Here is a 19,602-nt window from a genome sequence, read left to right on the forward strand (position 1 = left end):
GATAAATCTCCTTAGAATCCTGATGTGTTTTAGCCAGAAGGTGAATCTGTAGGGTGCCTTTTATATTCTTTTAACCATTCAGCAAACTGTCTCTCATCACCAATGATGTTTAAGAAATTGGAGCCATGTACTCCTACATGTTTGTGAACTCATGGACTTCAGTGAGAGGTCTACTTATGCATGAGGGAGAGTTTGATCTAAGACAACGAAGCAGGGCATACAAACCTGGTCTAATGCAGAAAATGTGTTCAGTAAAGCTTTGATGCTAACATTACCACTAAATTTGAAGAAATCCTGACTCTCTTGTGAGGCTAGATTTAGTAGTTGAAAGATAAAATGGTTTAGGTTCATAGACTTCAAGGCCAGAAGGGACCATCATGATCATCCAGCCTGATCTCCTGCATATTGCAGGCAACAGAACCTCACCCCCCAACTCCTGTAACAGACCCCTAACCTGTGGCTGTTACTGAAGATTAATATGAAAAATAAGCAGCTGCACTCCAATGTGGCATGTCTTACAGTTTTGTTCCTGCTCTGAAAGAGCAGTGAATTAAACTAGATAAACTCACTGCCAGACATAATCATGTTGATAAAATAACACCTTTGTTTTGAACCCCAATTATATTGGAGGAGTGGGGCTAACAAAGATTTAAGAGTCCCTTCCACAGACAGCATTTTTCTACTTGTAACCCAGTTCACAATACTCAATTCAAATTAGCCATTCACGTATGTTTCAATTTAATTTTCCAAACCCCTACATTTGGGAACAAACTTGACCTGAAAGTTCCTTTAAGTGTACAAAGAGTTGGCTTTAGATTGGTCTGACATGTCTTTTTGTAAGTTCTGATGAAACAAGCTGCATTTTCAAATGAACAGGAACTGTGGACTCCATGACAGTTTAAACTCCACCTTTTTACAGCAGGTTTCTACCCCAAATCAGTAAGGATTACAGCTATTTCTTTTTGACACAACTGTTTTTATAAATGTTGCTTTTGATCTAATGAAAATGGACAACTCAGAATTAAAGATTGTACCAAAGAGTGTTATCCATTTTTAATCGATGTAAAAAAGTCATTATTTCCTGGAGGTGAAAATGTTTACAAGTAGGATTGTGTGTTCATTTCCAGGGAAGATGGAAGTTGTTCTCAGAAGCAGTCAGTATTGCCAGAGCTACATCATTTGCCCCTGAAGTAGAATAGTCAGCCTGGAACAAGCAATAGCAATGTGTGAATGACCTCTGCAAATGTTCTTTCTGTCCTGCTCCTGCGTAATGCAACTGTCATCCCACAACGATGGCCATCTTTATAATTACCTATCACGGTGTACAAAGAGGCAGATGCCATCACTAGCTACCTGTTCGTAGGTTGTTTGCATTTTCTAATAATCTGCTAGCACATCTTTCTCTGTTCTATTTTGCCTGGAATAACTTTGAAATGAAATGCCTCTGTTGTGAGCTAAGGAGAATGGAGTTAGTGCTAAAACAAAACTATTGCTATGAAAAAGCATGGTAAAAGAAGCAGTTTTCACTAGGGGCCCTCCAAAGTAATGGAGACTAGGACATAACTATTTTTAAATTGCGTGAGCAGTGGATAACTGAATCATCATTACAGCTGGGTAAAAAAAAATGTAGTTCAATTTTTATTTATTAGTCCAATGTGAGAATTTAGTGCAACTACGAAGTGTGCACTCTTTATTCTTCCTTTTCCTCTCCATGTGTGATAGTGTAGCAGAAAGACTTATAATCCAAGTTTCCTGCTGCATCAATAGGGGAACTCTTGAACATCTGGTCTATCTGTAGAGCATTAAAAGAAAAGAACAATGTTATGTTTTTCCAAAGCAGTGTTTTAGCAACCTTCAACTTAAAACTCCATCATGGAAGCAAGTATCTGCAGCGACTGACTCATTCTTATTTCTGAATTATTTTGAAAAATGAATAGAGAGCATTTAACAGCTTCAAACAGATGATGTTCTGTTAGCTAGTAATTCAGTAGGCCTCTGCAATGGGAGTGTTGTAACAAGGGGTTAGTGGTAATTCCTAAAGCCACTGAGTAAAAGGATTTCCAAACACTCATGTCCCTTATCCAAGGGTACATCTACACTACAGGATTATTCCGATTTTACATAAACTGGTTTTATAAAACAGATTGTATAAAGTCGAGTGCATGCAGCCACACTAAGCACATTAATTTGGCGGTGTGCGTCCATGGCCTGAGGCTAGAGTCCATTTCCGGAGCGTTGCACTGTGGGTAGCTATTCCATAGTTCCCGCAGTCTCCCCCGCCCCTTAGAATTCTGGGTTGAGAGCCCAGTGGCTGATGGGGCAAAAATCATTGTCGCGGCTAGTTCTGGGTAAATGTCATCAGTCATTCCTTCCTCCGGGAAAGCAACGGCAGACAATCATTTCGCACCCTTTTTCCCTGGATTGCCCTGGCAGACGCCATAGCACGGCAACCATGGAGCCCGTTCAGCTTTTTTTTTTTTTTTTTTTTTTTTTTACAGTCACCGTATGTGTACTGGATGCACGCGGACAGAGGCGATACTCCAGCGCTACACAGCAGCATTCATTTGCTTTTGCATGATAGCAGAGACGGTTATCAGTCGTTCTGTACCTGTCTGCTGCCGGCGTAAATTGGCAATGAGATGACGGTTATCTGTCGTTCTGTACTGTCTGCTGCTATCATGGGTGCCCCTGGCTGAGATCGGCCGGGGCAAAAGCAAAACTGGGAATGACTCCCCGAGTCAATCCCTCCTTTATGGTTTCTAAAAATAGAGTCAGTCCTGCCTAGAATATGGGCAAGTGTACTAGAGAACCAGTGTATCAGAGAGCACAGCTGCTCCATGTCAGATCCCGCAGAAATGATGAGCTACATGCCATTCACGGGGGTGCCCCTGCAACAACCCCACCCGTTGCTTCCCTCCTCCCCCAACCTTCCTGGGCTACCGTGGCAGTGTCCCCCCCATTTGTGTCATGAAGTTATAAAGAATGCAGGAATAAGAAACAGTGACTTGTTAGTGAGATAAAATGAGGGGGAGGCAGCCTCCCGGGGCTATGACAGTCCAGGCAGGACATTAAGCGGTGCGGGGGAGAGGAGCCCAGCATGCCGCTGCTATGACAGTCCAGGCAGTACAGAATCTTTTCTTTACACAGGAAAGGGAGGGGGCTGATGGAGCTCAGCCCCCAGTTGCTATGATGAGGACGGTTACCAGCCGTTCTGTACCATCTACTGGGAATGACCAGGAGTCATTCCTATTTTTACCCAGGCGCCCCTGGCCAGCCTCACCTGAGGCCAGCCAGGAGCACTCACGGGCTGATGGTGACACGGAATATCAGTCCTACTGCACCATCTGCCACCGGGGAGGGGAGAGGAGCCGGATACTGCTCTTCACTGCTGCAGCATCGCGTCTACCAGCAGCATTCAGTAGACATAGGGTGACATTGAAAGAAGTCAAGAAACTATTTCTTTCCCTTTTCTTCACGTGGCGGGGGGGGGAGTAAATTGACGAAGCTATTCCCTGAACCACACCGGACAATGTGTTTGAACCTACAGGCATTGGGAGCTCAGCCAAGAATGCAAATACTTTTTGGAGACTGCTGTGGACTGTGGGATAGCTGGAGTCCTCAGTACCCCTCCCTCCCTCCCTCCATGAGCGTCCATTTGAGTCTCTGGCTTCCCGTTACGCTTGTCACGCAGCACTGTGTAGCCTGGAGATTTTTTTTTTTCAAACGCTTTGGCATTTCGTCTTCTGTAACAAAATTTAGATTTTCACTATTAAATTTCCCCATACAGCGATCAGATCCAGTATCTCCCGTACGGTCCATGCTGGAGCTCTTTTTGGATTTGGGACTGCATTGCCACCCGTGCTGATCAGAGCTCCACGCTGGGCAAACAGGAAATGAAAATCTAAATTTTGTGGGGCTTTTCCTGTTTACCTGGCCACAGCATCCGAGTTCAGATTGCTGTCCAGGGATACCGCCCAGAGGCCAATACCGTCGATTTGCAGCCACACTAACCCTAATCCGATATGGTAATATCAATTTTAGCGCTACTCCTCTCGTTGGGGAGGAGTACAGAAACCAATTTAAAGAGCCCTTTATATCGATATAAAGAGCGTTGTAGTGTGGACGGGTACAGCGTTAAATCGGTTTAACGCTGCTAAAATCGGTTTAAACGCGTAGTGTAGACCAGGCCCAAGAGAGGTTATTTTAAACTTTTATAACAGAATAGTCTTGCTGCCTTTCTAGGAAGCAACTGTTGTATAAACAGATACAGTAGTATACAAACCTCTTCAGCAGTGAATTTGTCAGCCTGTGTCATCATCATGCGTTTTAAGCTAGTTAAAACAGAGAGAAGATTAGTCAGATCACTCTTTAAATCAGAGTTAGGATAGCACAGGCACAGTTCCTCACAACGAAATAATTCTAGAATACTTTATTTTGCAACCTTGTCTTTGGAAAATTTTAAGTTAAGAAAAAAAAACAACCTCTACTACCATTCTATTTACTGTGTAGTTAAATTGTTTTCCCTCAGACAGCTGGCTAGTTCCCAACTGGATAACATCTGCACACTGTTCAGTTGTGGTTTTAGCTTAGTAGGTACCAGCTGGGAAGGGCAATGAGTATCCTTTGAGCAGAAAGTAGGGTAAGACTGTTGCCCAGAGTGAGTCCTAACACTCCTCATCAGCTGTTCTCTACTCATTCCTTAGGTTTGGAGTTGGGTCCAATCTATGTACAAAGCTGTTGTGTTTTAACTAACGGCGCGATTTAATACCAATGTAATTAAAACAGTATAACTTTGTGTGGCTATTCTGAGACTGGTTTAAACCTGGCTAATATTGGTTTAGCTTGTGCCTGTAAATTGACAGGCACAAGCTATCCTGATATAAACACTTAAGCATTCAGCTATAGCAATCTGTATTGGGCTTGTACCTGTTTAACTAGGTATACAGATCTAAACTGTGTGCAGTCAAGCCCTAGCCGGGAGAAGGCAGGATCACCTGTATGTTGGAGCAAGAAGAGAACTGTTGCATCTGGCTGGAAAGCATCCTTAGATGAGTCATGCTACTGCCCTTTGCAGAATTAAGAAGGATGTAAAGGAGGATATGGATCTGGTGGGGCATGGGGGTGATATGGTGGGGAGGCACTGAGGAGTTCACTTGTCTCAAGTTTATACACCACAAAGCACACTATCAGGAAAAAAAAGTTCAAGATGCTTCTTATGCAAACAACTTAAATATGCAGGCTAATATTTAAAAAACAAAACATGTCTCTGGCATGCTCCCCCAAGAGGAGAATGGAAAGTACACTTGCCATGCACTATCCCTGCAGGAAAACTATTTTAATAGTTTTACTGTCACGCAATATACAACAGTTTAATTCAATGTTGTCCACGTGTACAAATGGGTGGAACACATAACTGTCCAACAAATAGAAGGTTTTTCAGTGGTATCTGGTTTGCTTAGTGGGGAAAAGCTCCAGTAATTATCTTCCTGGGCATTATTACAAAGTCACTCATTTACTCTTGTCTTGCATTCTGTTCCTGCACTTTATAATTTTCAAATTACTATATATTGTTAAATTAATAAAGCTAGTGAGCTGAAAAAGGAAGGAATAAATCTGTTAATTTATCAGTTAATACTCAATATAATCCAAAATACTTAGATCTCAACTGCCTACTGTAATGTGACTGTTATGATTCTTGATAGGCTTGATAACCATAGAAGTAAACTTACTAGTCTTTGTGAATGTGTCCTTTACCATCTGGATCAAACATTTTGAATGCGTTTAGTATGGTCTCTTCCCCATCCATACCTGTAGAAAACAACAGATGCCAATGTGGCTCAGCTGATACCACACTTCCCCCTGGTTGGAATCTTTCGCAAGAACAATACTCAGGCCCAGTAGTACAATGGGTCTGTGGTACTGGAAGTGCTATCTCTACACAAAACAGCATTTGATAGCTACAGAGGTGTGCTTGAGGAGGAAAAAATGAGAGAACATACTCGGATTCTGTTGGAATAAATGGAGCTGACAGCAATTTTAAGGGGGAGTGAAAATTTTAAGACTTTTTTAAAAGAGGGGGAGACTGCCTCTTCTGAATAGTAGGTGTGTATACATCCTCTGAGACATCAAATGGAGGATGTCTGCTTGGAAGTAAATTAGTCTAGGATCCTTTAAGAAATGACATGTTTAGTGGTCAATCTGACTTCACTGAATTATAGCAGGCTCTGCAATATCAGGCAGTAGTATAATTTGCAGCCAGGGAACAATATACTTACACTGTTATTTTGAAAATCAGTCTGAAATCCTAAGACACCTGAGCAAATTCTATTGTATAAATTAATAATAAGAATAAAAATTAGAGTTGCAAAGCCACATTTTTTTAAAAAAAAATAGGTAGCTAAAAATAGCCTCAAGTCCATTATTACTTTTCTCAGTAATTGGTTAAATATTTCAAAAGTGCTGAGAACCCTGCTGCTGTTATATATTTCTGTAGAGCTGTTGTATTGGTGTAAAGTGTAGTGGGGGGGAGGGCCTGACAGGCTTTATGAAGTCCCCAAGGAACAGGTGGATGGGTATAGTAGTGGAGTGACAGCCAAGAAACAACAATGGGGAGAGATGGGTCTGCTCTGGAGAGAGTTTTGCAGGGCAAGACAGTTTAGGGAGAAGTCAGATCTAGCCCTGCAGGTGGGCAAGCTCTGCCAAGGTCTCGAAATGGCATTACAAGTTTCACAGAAATTTCTCTGCAGGCACTGTAAGAACAAAACCTTAAAGAATTACTGCCAAAAACTGGAGCTCACGTTAGAACATTGTCTCTAGCAGATGTCAGCTGGACCATGTCAATGTTAATTCCTAATTTCATTTTAAAATACATGTCATAATTGCCATGGAGTAAGGACTTACTCTTGCTACGTGCCTTGACACTTTAATTGACAAATACATACTGTTGTCTCTGATGCAGGTGAGCTTTGACTATCATTCAGAATTACCAACCTTAAGACTGTTCTATGAGCAGTAAAGTTGAAGTAAATGATTAAAGCCTTTTCAAAAAGGAACTGGACACATGGGATGTTCAGATTAAGGCTTGGTCTACTGCACCACGCAGTTCGGTTGACGTAAGGCACCTTATGTCGACCTCATTACATCAGTGTACACATTAGAGCCTTTTCTGGCCAATGTAAGTGCCCTACTCCACTGCCATAACTCCACCTCCACGAAAGGCACAGGGCTCACATCAGTGTAGTTACACTGCCTTCCTTACATGAGCTGTTGGCTATCTTGTCAATGTCATGGCTCCATGGCCGTGCCATTGACAAGAAAGCTGGATAGCTATAGCCCAGCTGCCCCCAGCTCCTTGCTCCCAGATGGCTGTGCCTGCTCAGGGAGCTGCCCCCAGTTCCTGGGGGAGAGTAGAGAAGCCCAGGCAGCTGTCCCCATTCCCAGCTGGAAGTGGGGAGCTGAGAGCCCGAGGGACAGCTGGACTCCTGTCGGGGAACTGTGCAGAGCGGTGCCCTGGCTCTCAGCTCTCCACACTGCCCCTCTTCTGTCGGTGGAAGTGCTTCTGGTGAGGATGCGGTGGCTCTAAGTCTACCTGAGATTGACAAGTCTGTATTATACACACACCCTAAGGAACTTCTCAATAACGGCATATATAGACGAGGGGGGGCAACCTACAGCCTGTGAGCTCCTCTGGGGAGCAGGATCTGGGGCTTGCCCCACTCCAGCCAGGGAGCTGGGTCAGGAGCTGCACCACGCAGCTTGGCCCCACTCTGGTGCTCCAGACAGGGCGCAGGGTTGGAGTCTGCACCATGTGGCTCCCAGGAGCTGCGTCATGGCCCTGCTCCAGCTCCTATGTGCTCCAATGGCCTCATTCGATGCTCCACTGGGAGCTGCAGGGGTGGTGCCTGCAAATGGAGCAGCGTGCAGAGCTGCCTGGCTGTGCCTCCGCGTAGGAGCCAGAGAGGGGACATGCTGCTGCTTCCAGGAGTCACTTGAGATAAGCACCGCTCAGAGTCTGCACCTCTCCCCACGCCCAAACCCCCGTCCCAGCCCTGAACCCCCTCCTACTCTCCAAACCCCTCGATCCCAACTTGGAGCACCCTCCTGCACCCCAAACCTCTCTCCAGCCCCAGCCCAGAGCCCGCATACCCTCCCACACCCCTATTTTGTGAGCATTCATGGCCCACCATACAATTTCTATTCCCAGATGTGGCCCTCAGACCAAAAAGTTTGCCCACCCCTGATATAGATAGTATGAAACTCACCAAGTAACTTTGCTCCAAAGAGATTCAAAAACATTGTGAAATTAATGGGTCCAGCAGCTTCCTTGAGCATGGATTCTAGCTCTTCATCTTTTACATTTGTTTTACCTAAATTAAAGGAACAGGTCTCTCAGTGTACAAATACCCATACTGTTTAGAGTTATAATAGACAAAGCACCTATCTTTGGTTCTAGGCACCTTCACTAACACGTACTAGCTGTATGATTGCCCCCCATAAAATACTTGAACCATTTCAATACAGCTTTTCTCTTATTTTCTTCATTTTGCTTTGTAACTTTCTACAATTCTTTCAACAGAATCCCCTCTTCAAATGACTTTTAGAACCATAGCACTTCTAATGCTCTACAAAGTCCATCTTGGCCAAATGTAGGGAATCTCTTTGTAGTGGGTGAGGGATGGACTTCAATAGCTGTAGTTGGCTTCTGAAAAGAAGATCTGCAAAAATCTGTCAAAAGGAGTTGATAAAGCTGTATGGCTGTACAAATCACTCCTTCCAATTACGGGATAATTATGGGGAAAATGTATACATGAGGCACCGCTATGGAGGCGTGACCACCAACCAGACCTGCAGGTGTAAACTAGAAAAAAACAGAAGAAACTCAAAAGGAGAGTATGCAAAATGGACTGGTTTTAGGTAATACATGCTTGCAAGTTTCATAAGACTTTCCTCCTTACAGCAGATGTCTCTTTAATCTAGCAGAAAAATCATTGGAAACTGAAGCTAGACAAATTTAGAAGATGCAATATTTTTTGCCAGTGAGGGTAATTACACATTGGAACAACTTAGATAGTGATACATTGGATTCTCCATCACTTGCAGTCTTCAAATCAAGATTGGATAGCTTTCTAGAAGAGGTGTTATAGCTCAATCAGAAGTGATGGGCTTTATGCAGGAATCACTGGGTGAGGTTCTGTAGCCTATGTCATGCAAGAAATCAGACCAGATGATCACAGCTGTCCCTTCTGGTTGTAAAATACATTAATTCACTCTTTTTTAAAGTGTGAGGGGGTTCTAAGGATGGGTTAGTAGAGCTCAAATATTATGGAAAATGTGGGAGTTATAGTCCTAAAATACTTCAACACTTTAAAAAGAAACCTTTGATTTTCTGCACTAATAGTGTGACACTGTCATAATCCTGATACAGTGTTTGGAGAAATTACTGTAGAATACTGTACTGTATTTTTATCTGGAAAAATACCATTCACCATTTGCATCAGGTTGCTTCCCTACCATTTACTGTCTAAAAGATCTCATATTGATAGAAATTAGGCCTGGATCTCGACTTTAAAGTTTGAGGGGGCTGATTTGGCCTAATAGAGACGAGAGCAAACTGAGAAATTAGAATTCAATTTACAATCCCATCTGCTTCCAAAGTTAAAACATGTTGGTTCTCTGGAGCTCTGGGTATGTTCTGTCTCTATCAGGTCTACACATTCAAATATTTACAGTGTTAAATAATCCACCACTTGGCACATATAACTACAAGTTTAAAGTGAGTAAGTATACATTAGCAAAGTGTATCTCTGCTCTAGTGTACTTACCCAAAGAAGCATAGATGTCTTTCAAGTCTTCTTTATCTATGAATCCATCTCTGTTCTGATCAATTAATGTGAAGGCCTACATGACAGAGTGAATATACGCATAATATAGTCATGTTTTTATCAGTTATAGCTTTAGAAAAGCTTCATGTGAACCTGTGTTCAATTCGAGTTTGAACTGAGAGGGAACTGTAGTTCCTATTATTTTTTACAGTAAATACACATTCTTTAGTAAAAAGTTACATGAAAAATGTGTATGCCCAGCCTGCTAAGCTTTTACTTGTCATATTTCAGTTTTTCATTTCATTACTTACTAAAAAGTGATGGTTTGGTTTTGTCTCTCAATCATACTTTAAACTGCAAATCCCTCTCTTTTAATAAGAAGTGTAAAGTGAGTATGAATTCTTTTTAAAACAACTCTTATACTAGGGTGCTGAATACTTTCCTGAACAATATTACTTAACTTTGAATTACTTGATCATTGAACAGACTCAGAACCAGAAGACAGTCACACTGATGTTTAGACATTGTGTTTTGTTGTTGCAGCTCAGCATCATTGCATAGTAATACAACGTGACACACATATTATATTCTGAGCATATTCACTCAGATTGTATTGTGACTATGACTTTATTTAACACTCTTTCCAGTTCCTTAACTTTTTCTGGTTGCTGGCAGTGAGGAGGCATGCGGCACCTGTTTCTTGGCTCATCTGCCTTTCCCCACTCCATATTTCCTTGCTGAGCACTGTGTGTAAGGTACCATGTGTAAGGTACCATAGAAAATCTTTTGTGACTGATCTGTGCTCTGGTGGAGATAGGACAGCACAAGACTATTCCCAACCAAAAACTAAGTGCATTGCTGAAGCCATAAATTAAGTACCACTGCACATGATATGAACTGTTGCTTTGGCAGAGACAAAGACACATGATATCCTCATATTATGTGGAGAGGGGTTTGAACCAAAGGCACAGACTAGAATCCATCTCATTCTGTTTAACTCTAAGTCAGTTCATGAATATATAACAAGCTGGCTAGAACCCCATTTCTGAACATGTACAACCTTTGAAAAGTTCAGGTCCCAATTCTGTACCTGTAACCTTTCCCTAATTATATGTAACCCAACAATATATATGCACAGAGAGAGAGAGTGCTCCTATATGGTCCCAACTCTGTACCTGTGACCTGTCTCATTCAAATATATATATGTATGCGCCTTATATTGTCTTACTTCCTTAAATTCTTGGATCTGTGTCTGCTCAAAGTTGGAAAAGACATTAGAAGATGCTCTCTGAGCACGTCTGGCACCACCTTCCTTCTTTTTGGTTTTTCTGCTAGCCTGAAAAGAGATGAAAGAATAACTTTTGATCTACACTGGGAAAGAATAAACATATCATTTACTCCATTGTTCTTCTGAAATACACCCTCCAATTAATACTTGAAAATCTGCAAAACATAAGTTAAAACTTTCTTTCTTTGCTAAGATATGACTCTTAAACATTCAGATTTCAAAATTATTGCAAACACAATGCACTCCTTCAAACCATAGTCCTTTTCCTAGGAGTATCATGCAGATAAATGCCTTGGTCTCCCATCTGAACAACGGTTTCCCACAAGGTTGAACTTACCATCGTTACTAGAGAGAGCTGCTGTGCCTTGCTGTCTTTGGGAATCTTACTTTATAAAGTGCCTCTCCTAGGGAGGGGAGGGGTTCATCTTTGCAGCTAGTATGTCCCAAAGGAGATGTCAAACTTCTGGCTCACAAGACCTGCTCCATACATGGACAGACTTCCAACACTTCCCCTGGTCTCTAGTGGATAAACAACTGTTACTTATACTTGAAATCTCCTTAAGTGATCTGCTGTCTAGATTACTGGTGAAGAGCTAAAATAGTGATGGTAGCACACTATGAAGTTACTATACATAATACTGCACAGCAGCTGTACTCAGTAATGGTACATTTCTCTGGATTCTCCTAAATATATGTCTCTTAATTGTAGAGAAATGGGATTTAAAAGACTTTAAAAATAATTATTTTGGAAAAATGTTACCTTTTTCTTCCTTCAGATCTATTGCATTCCTTATCTTTTGAATGGTTTATTTATAGATACAGCAAGTTGCTGCGGGTGCTATCAGAAACAAATAATCATGTCATGCGATACACCTTCAATGAGGACTTTATTTTTGAATAAATTAATTGTTGTTTGAGTTCTGACTTTTTGATGGGGGAGTTTCCTGCAAATTAAGCCTTCCCTCCTACCAAGCTACATGCAGACCTCTCGACACAGAGTACACAATGGTCACATGTCCCACCTGCTCCAACCATATTTTTGAAGGCGCCACTCCCATTTCTCTCATATAACTAACATATCGGTATACAAAATACATACCAATCATGCAAATACAACACACAAATATACAAATGATCTTACGATATTCAAAATTATAACTAAATGTAAACTATATAACTTCATTTCTAGCACTACCCTTGGTGATCGAAAATATAGTACTGTCATCAAAAAACATGCTGACAATTTCAGTCATAGCTCCATGAGAGGTTAGAGTGTTTTGTGAAACAACTTTAAAGTGAGAAATAAAAGAATCATGACTGCAACTGAACTGATCCTTTCATAAAAGATAAATGCAATTTACATTTCCAAGCTTTTTGAGTGAACTCAGCCTAGTGTGAAATTACCTGTGAAATATCAATTAATTAAATGAATTTCTTTTTATATTATCATTAGTTAGCATTCACCAACACACTATGGAAATCAAAACTGTGTGTCAGCTCTATGCATGGAAATATCTAAAAGTGAGGGAAATAATTAAATTACTGGTTAGAGAGTTATCTATGTTCTCTCACTACAGTGGGTGCTTTGGGGGATATTTTTGTACTTAACTTGACCTTTGCCTAATTTTGCCAGTACTTTTATTTTTAGTGGAAACTTAGTATTGATATTTATTGGGGAAAAAAGAATAGTGCTCTGTTCTCAAGATATCAGTAAAGCTATATAGTTCTATTAAATATTTTGTGAGTAGGTTTTAAAAGCAGTACTGTGAATATTAGTATTTCTTATGTTCTGCGAGGAGTGACTCAGACCCCTGCCTCTGCGGCAGTGCAGTTCCATTGTTCCATAGAGGGGGTGGATTCTAAAGGCCACGGATCTCTCTTGTGGAATTGAGTCAGCAGACGCTTCATGTGCATGATCACTCAGGGTGGGATGTCTGAGAGTGGTGGGGTGACAGGATTGGTTTCTGTGTGTATGCTCCACAGCTCTCATCTCAAGGAGGGCTGAAGTAGCCTCCTCTAGCAGCTCTGCAGACTTGTGACAGGGACAAGCTTCCCTTTTCCCCATATGACTCCTCTACAGCCAGCCCAGCTATTCAGGCTGGTTCATGGACTGAGGATTGACTCCCAAGAGCATAGGAGAAAAACTAAGTTGAATTTTACCAAAGTTGCAGCACACCCAGTATACAGTTTATAACAGGACATTCTAAGCTGTGTACATGGTGAAGAACATAGGTATTGTCAAACAGTAACACATCAATTGTCCATCTAGCCCACTATTTTTCAGTGATTTATGGCAGACCTTCAAAGAAAGATGTGTTGTTGTGCTTTCATTTAACTACATAATCTATTCCACAAGGGGGGATATTTCTTCTTGAACCTAGCTAGTGACCAGCTTATGCCTTGATTCATTGACAGCTCTTTGATTTGATAATCTAGTTTATATAGCTGCAGATGCCATTCCTACTTATAAAAATATCTAATCTTTTAAAAATTTGGTTGCAACAATACTGACAGAGGGTTTCATGGCTTAATTCTACATTATGTGTGGCAGTCATTCCTTTTATCCCTTCTAAACTTGTTGCGCTTTAATTTCATCAAGCACCATTTTGTTCTTGTTTTATAGGACAGAAGTAGGAAATGCTGAGCCTGATTTGCCATTCCGCTGAAGTTGTTCGTCATCTATGCCAGTGGTCCATGAAAATGACTACACAAGGGTGCAGTACAATAGACAATCAGGTCTGCTGCCACCACCATGGGAAAATGCAGCTGCTCCCTTGAGGTTTTGCTCACCTTTTAATTATCTTCAAAAGTGAGCAAGGAACCATGTAAATAACTTACATTGCGCCCCCCCACACACACACACAGGTTGCAAATTTCTATTATGCAAAAATGTGATTTGACGCCTCTATTTTAAACTCAGGTTAGTTTAAATAAACATATGTAAAAGAAGTTTAATAAAAACAGCTTGAACTTCCAGCCAGGTTGAAGACATAAGCTTACAAAGGGAAATAAATGTTATGTGTGGTATGGTTAACTTGTGCGGTATTGAAGCTGGGAACTCTAATTCGCAGGACTCCAACAGTGCCTCACAGCGAAGGACTAATTAATTCTTATTCTGTTTAGTTGACTTTCACAACCCATTGCACAGAAAATATTAAAATTATTCTAGACGTGGTCTGAAAAAGGCAAACAAAAAGGCATAAAGAAGATTTTAAAATATCATTTCAGCACGCGAGCCTCTTGAAACAATTTAGAATTAAGTTGTAGATATAAATGCATAATTGTAGGGGTTTTGTATATTTTAATATAGCTATCTGAACATTTCCCTAGAAATCACAGGATAAAGCTTTTTAAAATGCAAATATAAATGATCCAAAGTAACCATTAATGAGAGAAATTTTGCTTTTATCTGTTCTTAATTAACATAATTAGTATGAAATTGTGCAAGGAACTATGTAATCAGTCTAGATTTCCCTCAAGCTATTCTAAGAATGTATAGTAAGATGATTTTTAAGAGTCCTTTATTTAAAAATAGTTTATTACATTGGATCAGCAGGAAGCATGGAATGGCAAAATCTAAAGATAACACACCAGTCCTTAAACTAGGGCCCTCAGAGACTATCAGAATACAGCATAATTAGCAAATGTGCTTGCAGCTGCCTCTGCTACTAAGAGATGAGATGTAAGAGACTGCTTCTTTCACAGATAATGTGGAGTGCTAAGACACAAAAAAGTTTCTAATATACTACACTTTCTTATAATACACACGTGCCTTCCACCATATGTAAGTTATGCTTCAGTTCTGCAATGGACTCTAGTACCACAGGTGTTTATAGTCTTGAGGAATCCCATTAACATTAATGATATCCTGTATGGCCATGCTGGTCTCTGTTAGTAGTTCACAATGCAGGCGTAGGCACCAAAAGGAAACACTTGTAAATATGTTTTGTTTGTCATTTAAATAAAAATGTCTGTAGATGGATTTCATACATTTTTTTCTGATTTTCTCGCTCATCTGCCCCTCTAGATTCAATGCCATTTGGACCAGAGCTTAACTGTTTTAGCCTGTCATCACACCTTTGGTAATTCAAGCTAAGAGAGCTGCTTCAGGACAGGGCTGCCCAGAGGATTCAGGGGGCTTGGGGCAAAGCAATTTTGGGGGGTCCTTCTATTAAAAAAAAAATGCAATACTATAGAATACTATATTCTCACGGAGGCCCCTGGAGGCCTGGGGCAAATTGCCCCACTTGCCCCCCCGGGTGGCCCTGCTTCAGGAACAGGTTTTTTATATATATATTTTTTTTAAAGTCACCTTGAATTTCTTTCATATGGAATAAAAGGAGTGTAGAGGTAAATAGAAATAAATGAATAAAAAACACCTGCTGGTTGTTACTACATGAGGCCACCATTCAGTAATGTAATTTCTCGGACATTTTGCAGATGCAGTTCTGGAAATCTGGGCATTTTATGTGACACGGTACCCTTCTGTGTATATGCTATAAACATACCTTTCCTTATTTGCACACACCACCCAGTAAGTGGGTTGTAACCCACACAGGGTTCAGGACCCTGCACTCTGTGTCCTTGGCACACACACCATCTGTCAGATGCAAGCCCTCTGTGGTTTTCCCTGCACAGAAGAGGTGCCCAGGGGAGTGACTGATAAGCAATGCAGAGGTGGCCACTGCCTCCGTGGGATTCAGGGCCTGGGTAAAATGTGCTAAACAGCAGAAATATCTGCAAGACCAGTGCTCAAAACTGCTGTGTAACACATATGTGGAGGCATGAGAGGTCATGTGTGTGTGTGATGTGCGTCGGGGGGGTGTTGTGTTGGAGTGGGACTCTGGTGTGTGTGTGGCAAGGGTGTGAGGGGTATGTGTGTCACTTGCATGTGTAAGTCTGTCCAGGTGGGGTGTCAGGGGAGGCAGGGCTGGCTCTACCATGAGGCGAACTGAGGCAGTCACCTCAGGCGCCAGACTTGGCAGGGGAGGCTCCACTAGGACCCAGAGTGTAGAAAATTGTGTCTGCTGCTGGCGCTTATGTATTCTCTCTGCTCTACAGGCACAGAGATGGTGGAGTGCTGTGCTGGAGGAAGGAGGGTACAAGAGACATAACAGGCAGGCAGGAGAAAAGTTGAGAGGGAATAACAGAAAGCAGCAGGAACTGCAAGGAGAGAGAGTAGGAGGAGGAGGAGCTTGTACCTCTCAAGCACCCCCAGGAGCCTGTACTGATTAACACCAGCTTCTCAGGGAAATTCCTGTTTCCTGCTGCTTCCCTGAAGCCACCTGAGGAGAACAGGCAGTCAACTGAAGTAGTAAGAGCCAGTTAGACCCTCAAGATGCTGGTATCTTCCCTCACTCAGGCCCTGCTACCAGCCTGCTTATTTGTCCCCTTCAATTGAGTGTTGAGAGCCACTACAGCTGGCACAGAACAGCAGTCATGAGTGAAAGAAGAAAACGCCCCTCTGAGGCAGCATTCAGAAAAAAAAAGAAAGCAAAAGAAGCTTTTCTATCTAAGCAGGAAGGAGCTACCTGAGATAGTTCATGGTGAGCCTTCTGGCCCCAGTGAGGATGTGAGTGGTGAGGAGATGCCTGATCATCCAGTTAGAGTGCAGGTGACCTGGCAGCTACTGCAGCATCCATATCTCCATCTCAAATGGATAGAACCATGCACATTCCTAAAGATAAGTGTAGATCAGAGAAGAGTGTGGTGGAGGCGCAAGAAACAGCTGCTGCTGAGTTTAGTTCCTTAAGTCTAGATCACCCAGGACTTTGGACCCACTTGAGCAGTAGCCTGAGGGACTTCCTTGTACTGCATTGGCCACAGCAAGTGAAAAACTTATGTACCCAAAGACAATGAAACTGAAGTTTACCATCCAACACATTACTGGCGATGAATCCCCAACGGGACAAAGTGGAGAGGCCATGGCTTATGTACTCAAAAACAAGATTTGCATACTGTTTTTGTTGCAACTCTCCAGTCTAATGTTCCAGCACATTGGGTTCTACAGGAACAAGGCTGGAAAATCTGGCTAGAAATATGTCATGCCATGAGAAGCAGCAATCTCCAGAGAGCTTCCATAGTGGAAAGAGCTTGAGATGAGACTAGGTTAAAGGCCACCATAGTTGACAGCATCAAGAGAAGCTGCATCAGAGTCTCTTTGCTGGCAAAATATTCTGAAAAGGCTCATTGCCTTTGTGAGAATGCTTGCACCCAAACCTAGCACTGCATGGACTCAGATCAGCTGTATGTGCCAATCAATGGACAACTTCTTAAAATTGTGGAGCTGATGGCTGAATTTGATGCTGTACTCCAGGAGCAAGAAGAGTCACACCCAAGAATGTACACACAACACACACACACACAGAGCCTTGGAAAAACAATTCAAAATGAGATCATACAGTTTACTGCAACAAAAGTCAAACAGAAGATTGTGGCAAATTCTGAAGTCACCAAGATATTAATCTGTTATTCTGGATTGCACCCTGACATCACCATACAGAACAAATACTTTAATGGTGCGTTTGTAACAACGAACTAGTGAAATGTCCTGCAATGGTGACTGTCAGAGAGCATTTCCTGACTTTATTGACATTTGACAATACTACGGAGTGGTATGACAAATGTACTTGTTAAAAGCTGGAAGTTACGGGGAACTGCAACAGCTGACATGAGAGGTCAGGGCTATGATAATGGTACCAACGTGAGAGGAAAGAACAGAGCAGTGCAGACATGGATTCGAAAGTTAAACCTCAGCTTTTTGTCCCATGCAGTCTCAGTCATTGAACTTGTGGTCAGTGATGCAGCATCAGCTTCTAGTGAGGCTGCTGAACTTTTTTATGTAATTCAAAGCATCTATGTATTTTTCTCTGCATCAACTCATCAATGGCAAATTTTGAAGCAACATCTGGGAACATCCTCTCTGACACTGAAACCACTGAGTGCCACATGATGGGAAAGTCGAGTGGAGGGGATAAAGCCTATCAAACACCAAATTGGGAAGGTAGATGATATCATAGTTGCCATTATGGAGGATAATGCCATGACTAGATCTGTTTGTGGGAGAACAGTGGCAGAGGGAAATGGAATCACCAGAAACATACATAACTTTAAATTTCTGTGTGGCTTAGTGTTGTGGCATAACATACTGATTGAAATAAATGTTGTGAGCAAGTGTTGACCTTGATATATCCGGAGCAATGGAACAACTGGACAAAGCAAAGTTATACCTACAGTCTTACCGGTCAGATAAGGGATTTCAAAACATTCTGATGAGTGCACAGAAGTTGGCAAAGGAACTTCACACTGAAGCTATTTTCCCACCCATTCAAGAATACAAGAATCACCGAAGAAGACATTTTGATTACGAGGCACGGGATAATCCCATAAGAGACCTCAAACAACAATTCAAAGTGGAAGTCTTTAACCAGGTGCTAGATTGTGCAATACAGTCAGTTGAAGAACATTTCATGCAGCTCAACGAACATAGCAGTATATTTGGGATGTTGTATGATATTCCAAAACGCGACACCTCACTATACCTGAAGAAGACCTATACCAGCACTGCAGGGCACTAAAGATGGTGTTGACCCATGATGACATGTGCAATATTGATGTGAGTGATTTAAGTGATAAACTGAAAACCCTTTCAAGCTACATTTCAGCAGGATCAACTCCAAAGGGTGTTCTGGAATATATGTGCACAAATAAAATAACCATCCTCTTGCCAAATGGTTTTGTTCTCTGCGCATACTTCTAGCACGTCCTGTAACAGTGGCCAGTGGAGAACGGAGCTTCTCCAAGCTGAAGTTAATAAAAACCCATCTACACTCCACAATGACACAGGAGAGGCTGGTCAGCCTTGCAACCAGCTCAGCAGAGAATAAGCCGGCCCAGACTGCGGACCTTCAGGAAGCAATTCAAACCTTAGCAACCAAGAAGGCAGGGAAAGCACCACTTTGATTATTCACACAGATAAACATGCCAGTGTTCACTACGCAGACAAGAGCAATCACATTTGCTGTTCAGGCATTTGAAAGGTCAGTGTTAGTTAACATTTCTGAACAAGGCACTTTAAGTTGTTAGGTCGCCTTCACTGGGTCAGACAGCAGAGCAGCACCATGAGACGAGCAGATCTGCGACTCTTCCAAGGTTAGGCCTACGCTCTGCCAAGGAACTTGGGGGCACCAGCGGAGCTCTCACCTCAGATGCCAAATGCTGTGGGCCGCCCTGGAGTGACGCGGAGGGGCGGGGTTTGCACCTTTACCACAGGCGCAGCCTTGTGCACCCGCTAACGTTCCTCGTGCGCGCGCATAACGGCTCTACCCGCCGCTGGGCGCGCGCTCTCCCAGGCTGCCCCGCCACAGCTCTGGGCGGCTCTACGCGGCAAGCGCGGAGAAGGGGCTGGGTCAGTTCCCGCCTCGTTGTGACGCAATGGGGCGGGACTAAGCACATGCACAGGGCGCCGCTGTTCGCCCGCTCCAAGAACGAAGC

At 42.3% G+C, this 19,602-nt stretch overlaps 1 protein-coding gene across 2 annotated transcripts; it reads right to left on the bottom strand.

The window, feature by feature from the left end:
• Positions 1-1,021: 1,021 nt before the first annotated feature.
• On the bottom strand, positions 1,022-19,505 carry MYL5 (myosin light chain 5). Of its 2 annotated transcripts, none has more exons than XM_032778600.2 (8): positions 19,312-19,505; positions 11,447-11,628; positions 11,050-11,157; positions 9,822-9,897; positions 8,262-8,366; positions 5,730-5,808; positions 4,283-4,331; positions 1,022-1,792 (listed from the first exon to the last, which is right to left on the bottom strand). In XM_032778600.2, the coding sequence occupies exons 2-8, from the start codon at positions 11,447-11,449 to the stop codon at positions 1,691-1,693; spliced, it is 522 nt and encodes a 173-aa protein (XP_032634491.1). In that variant the 5' UTR covers positions 11,450-11,628; positions 19,312-19,505; the 3' UTR covers positions 1,022-1,690. The 2 variants fall into 2 exon arrangements, with proteins under 2 accessions (XP_032634491.1, XP_032634492.1); XM_032778601.2 differs by lacking the exon at positions 19,312-19,505 and adding an exon at positions 15,489-16,570.
• Positions 19,506-19,602: the final 97 nt, after the last annotated feature.

This window comes from Chelonoidis abingdonii, chromosome 6, assembly GCF_003597395.2.
Source record: "Chelonoidis abingdonii isolate Lonesome George chromosome 6, CheloAbing_2.0, whole genome shotgun sequence".
Taxonomy (NCBI): domain Eukaryota; kingdom Metazoa; phylum Chordata; order Testudines; family Testudinidae; genus Chelonoidis; species Chelonoidis abingdonii.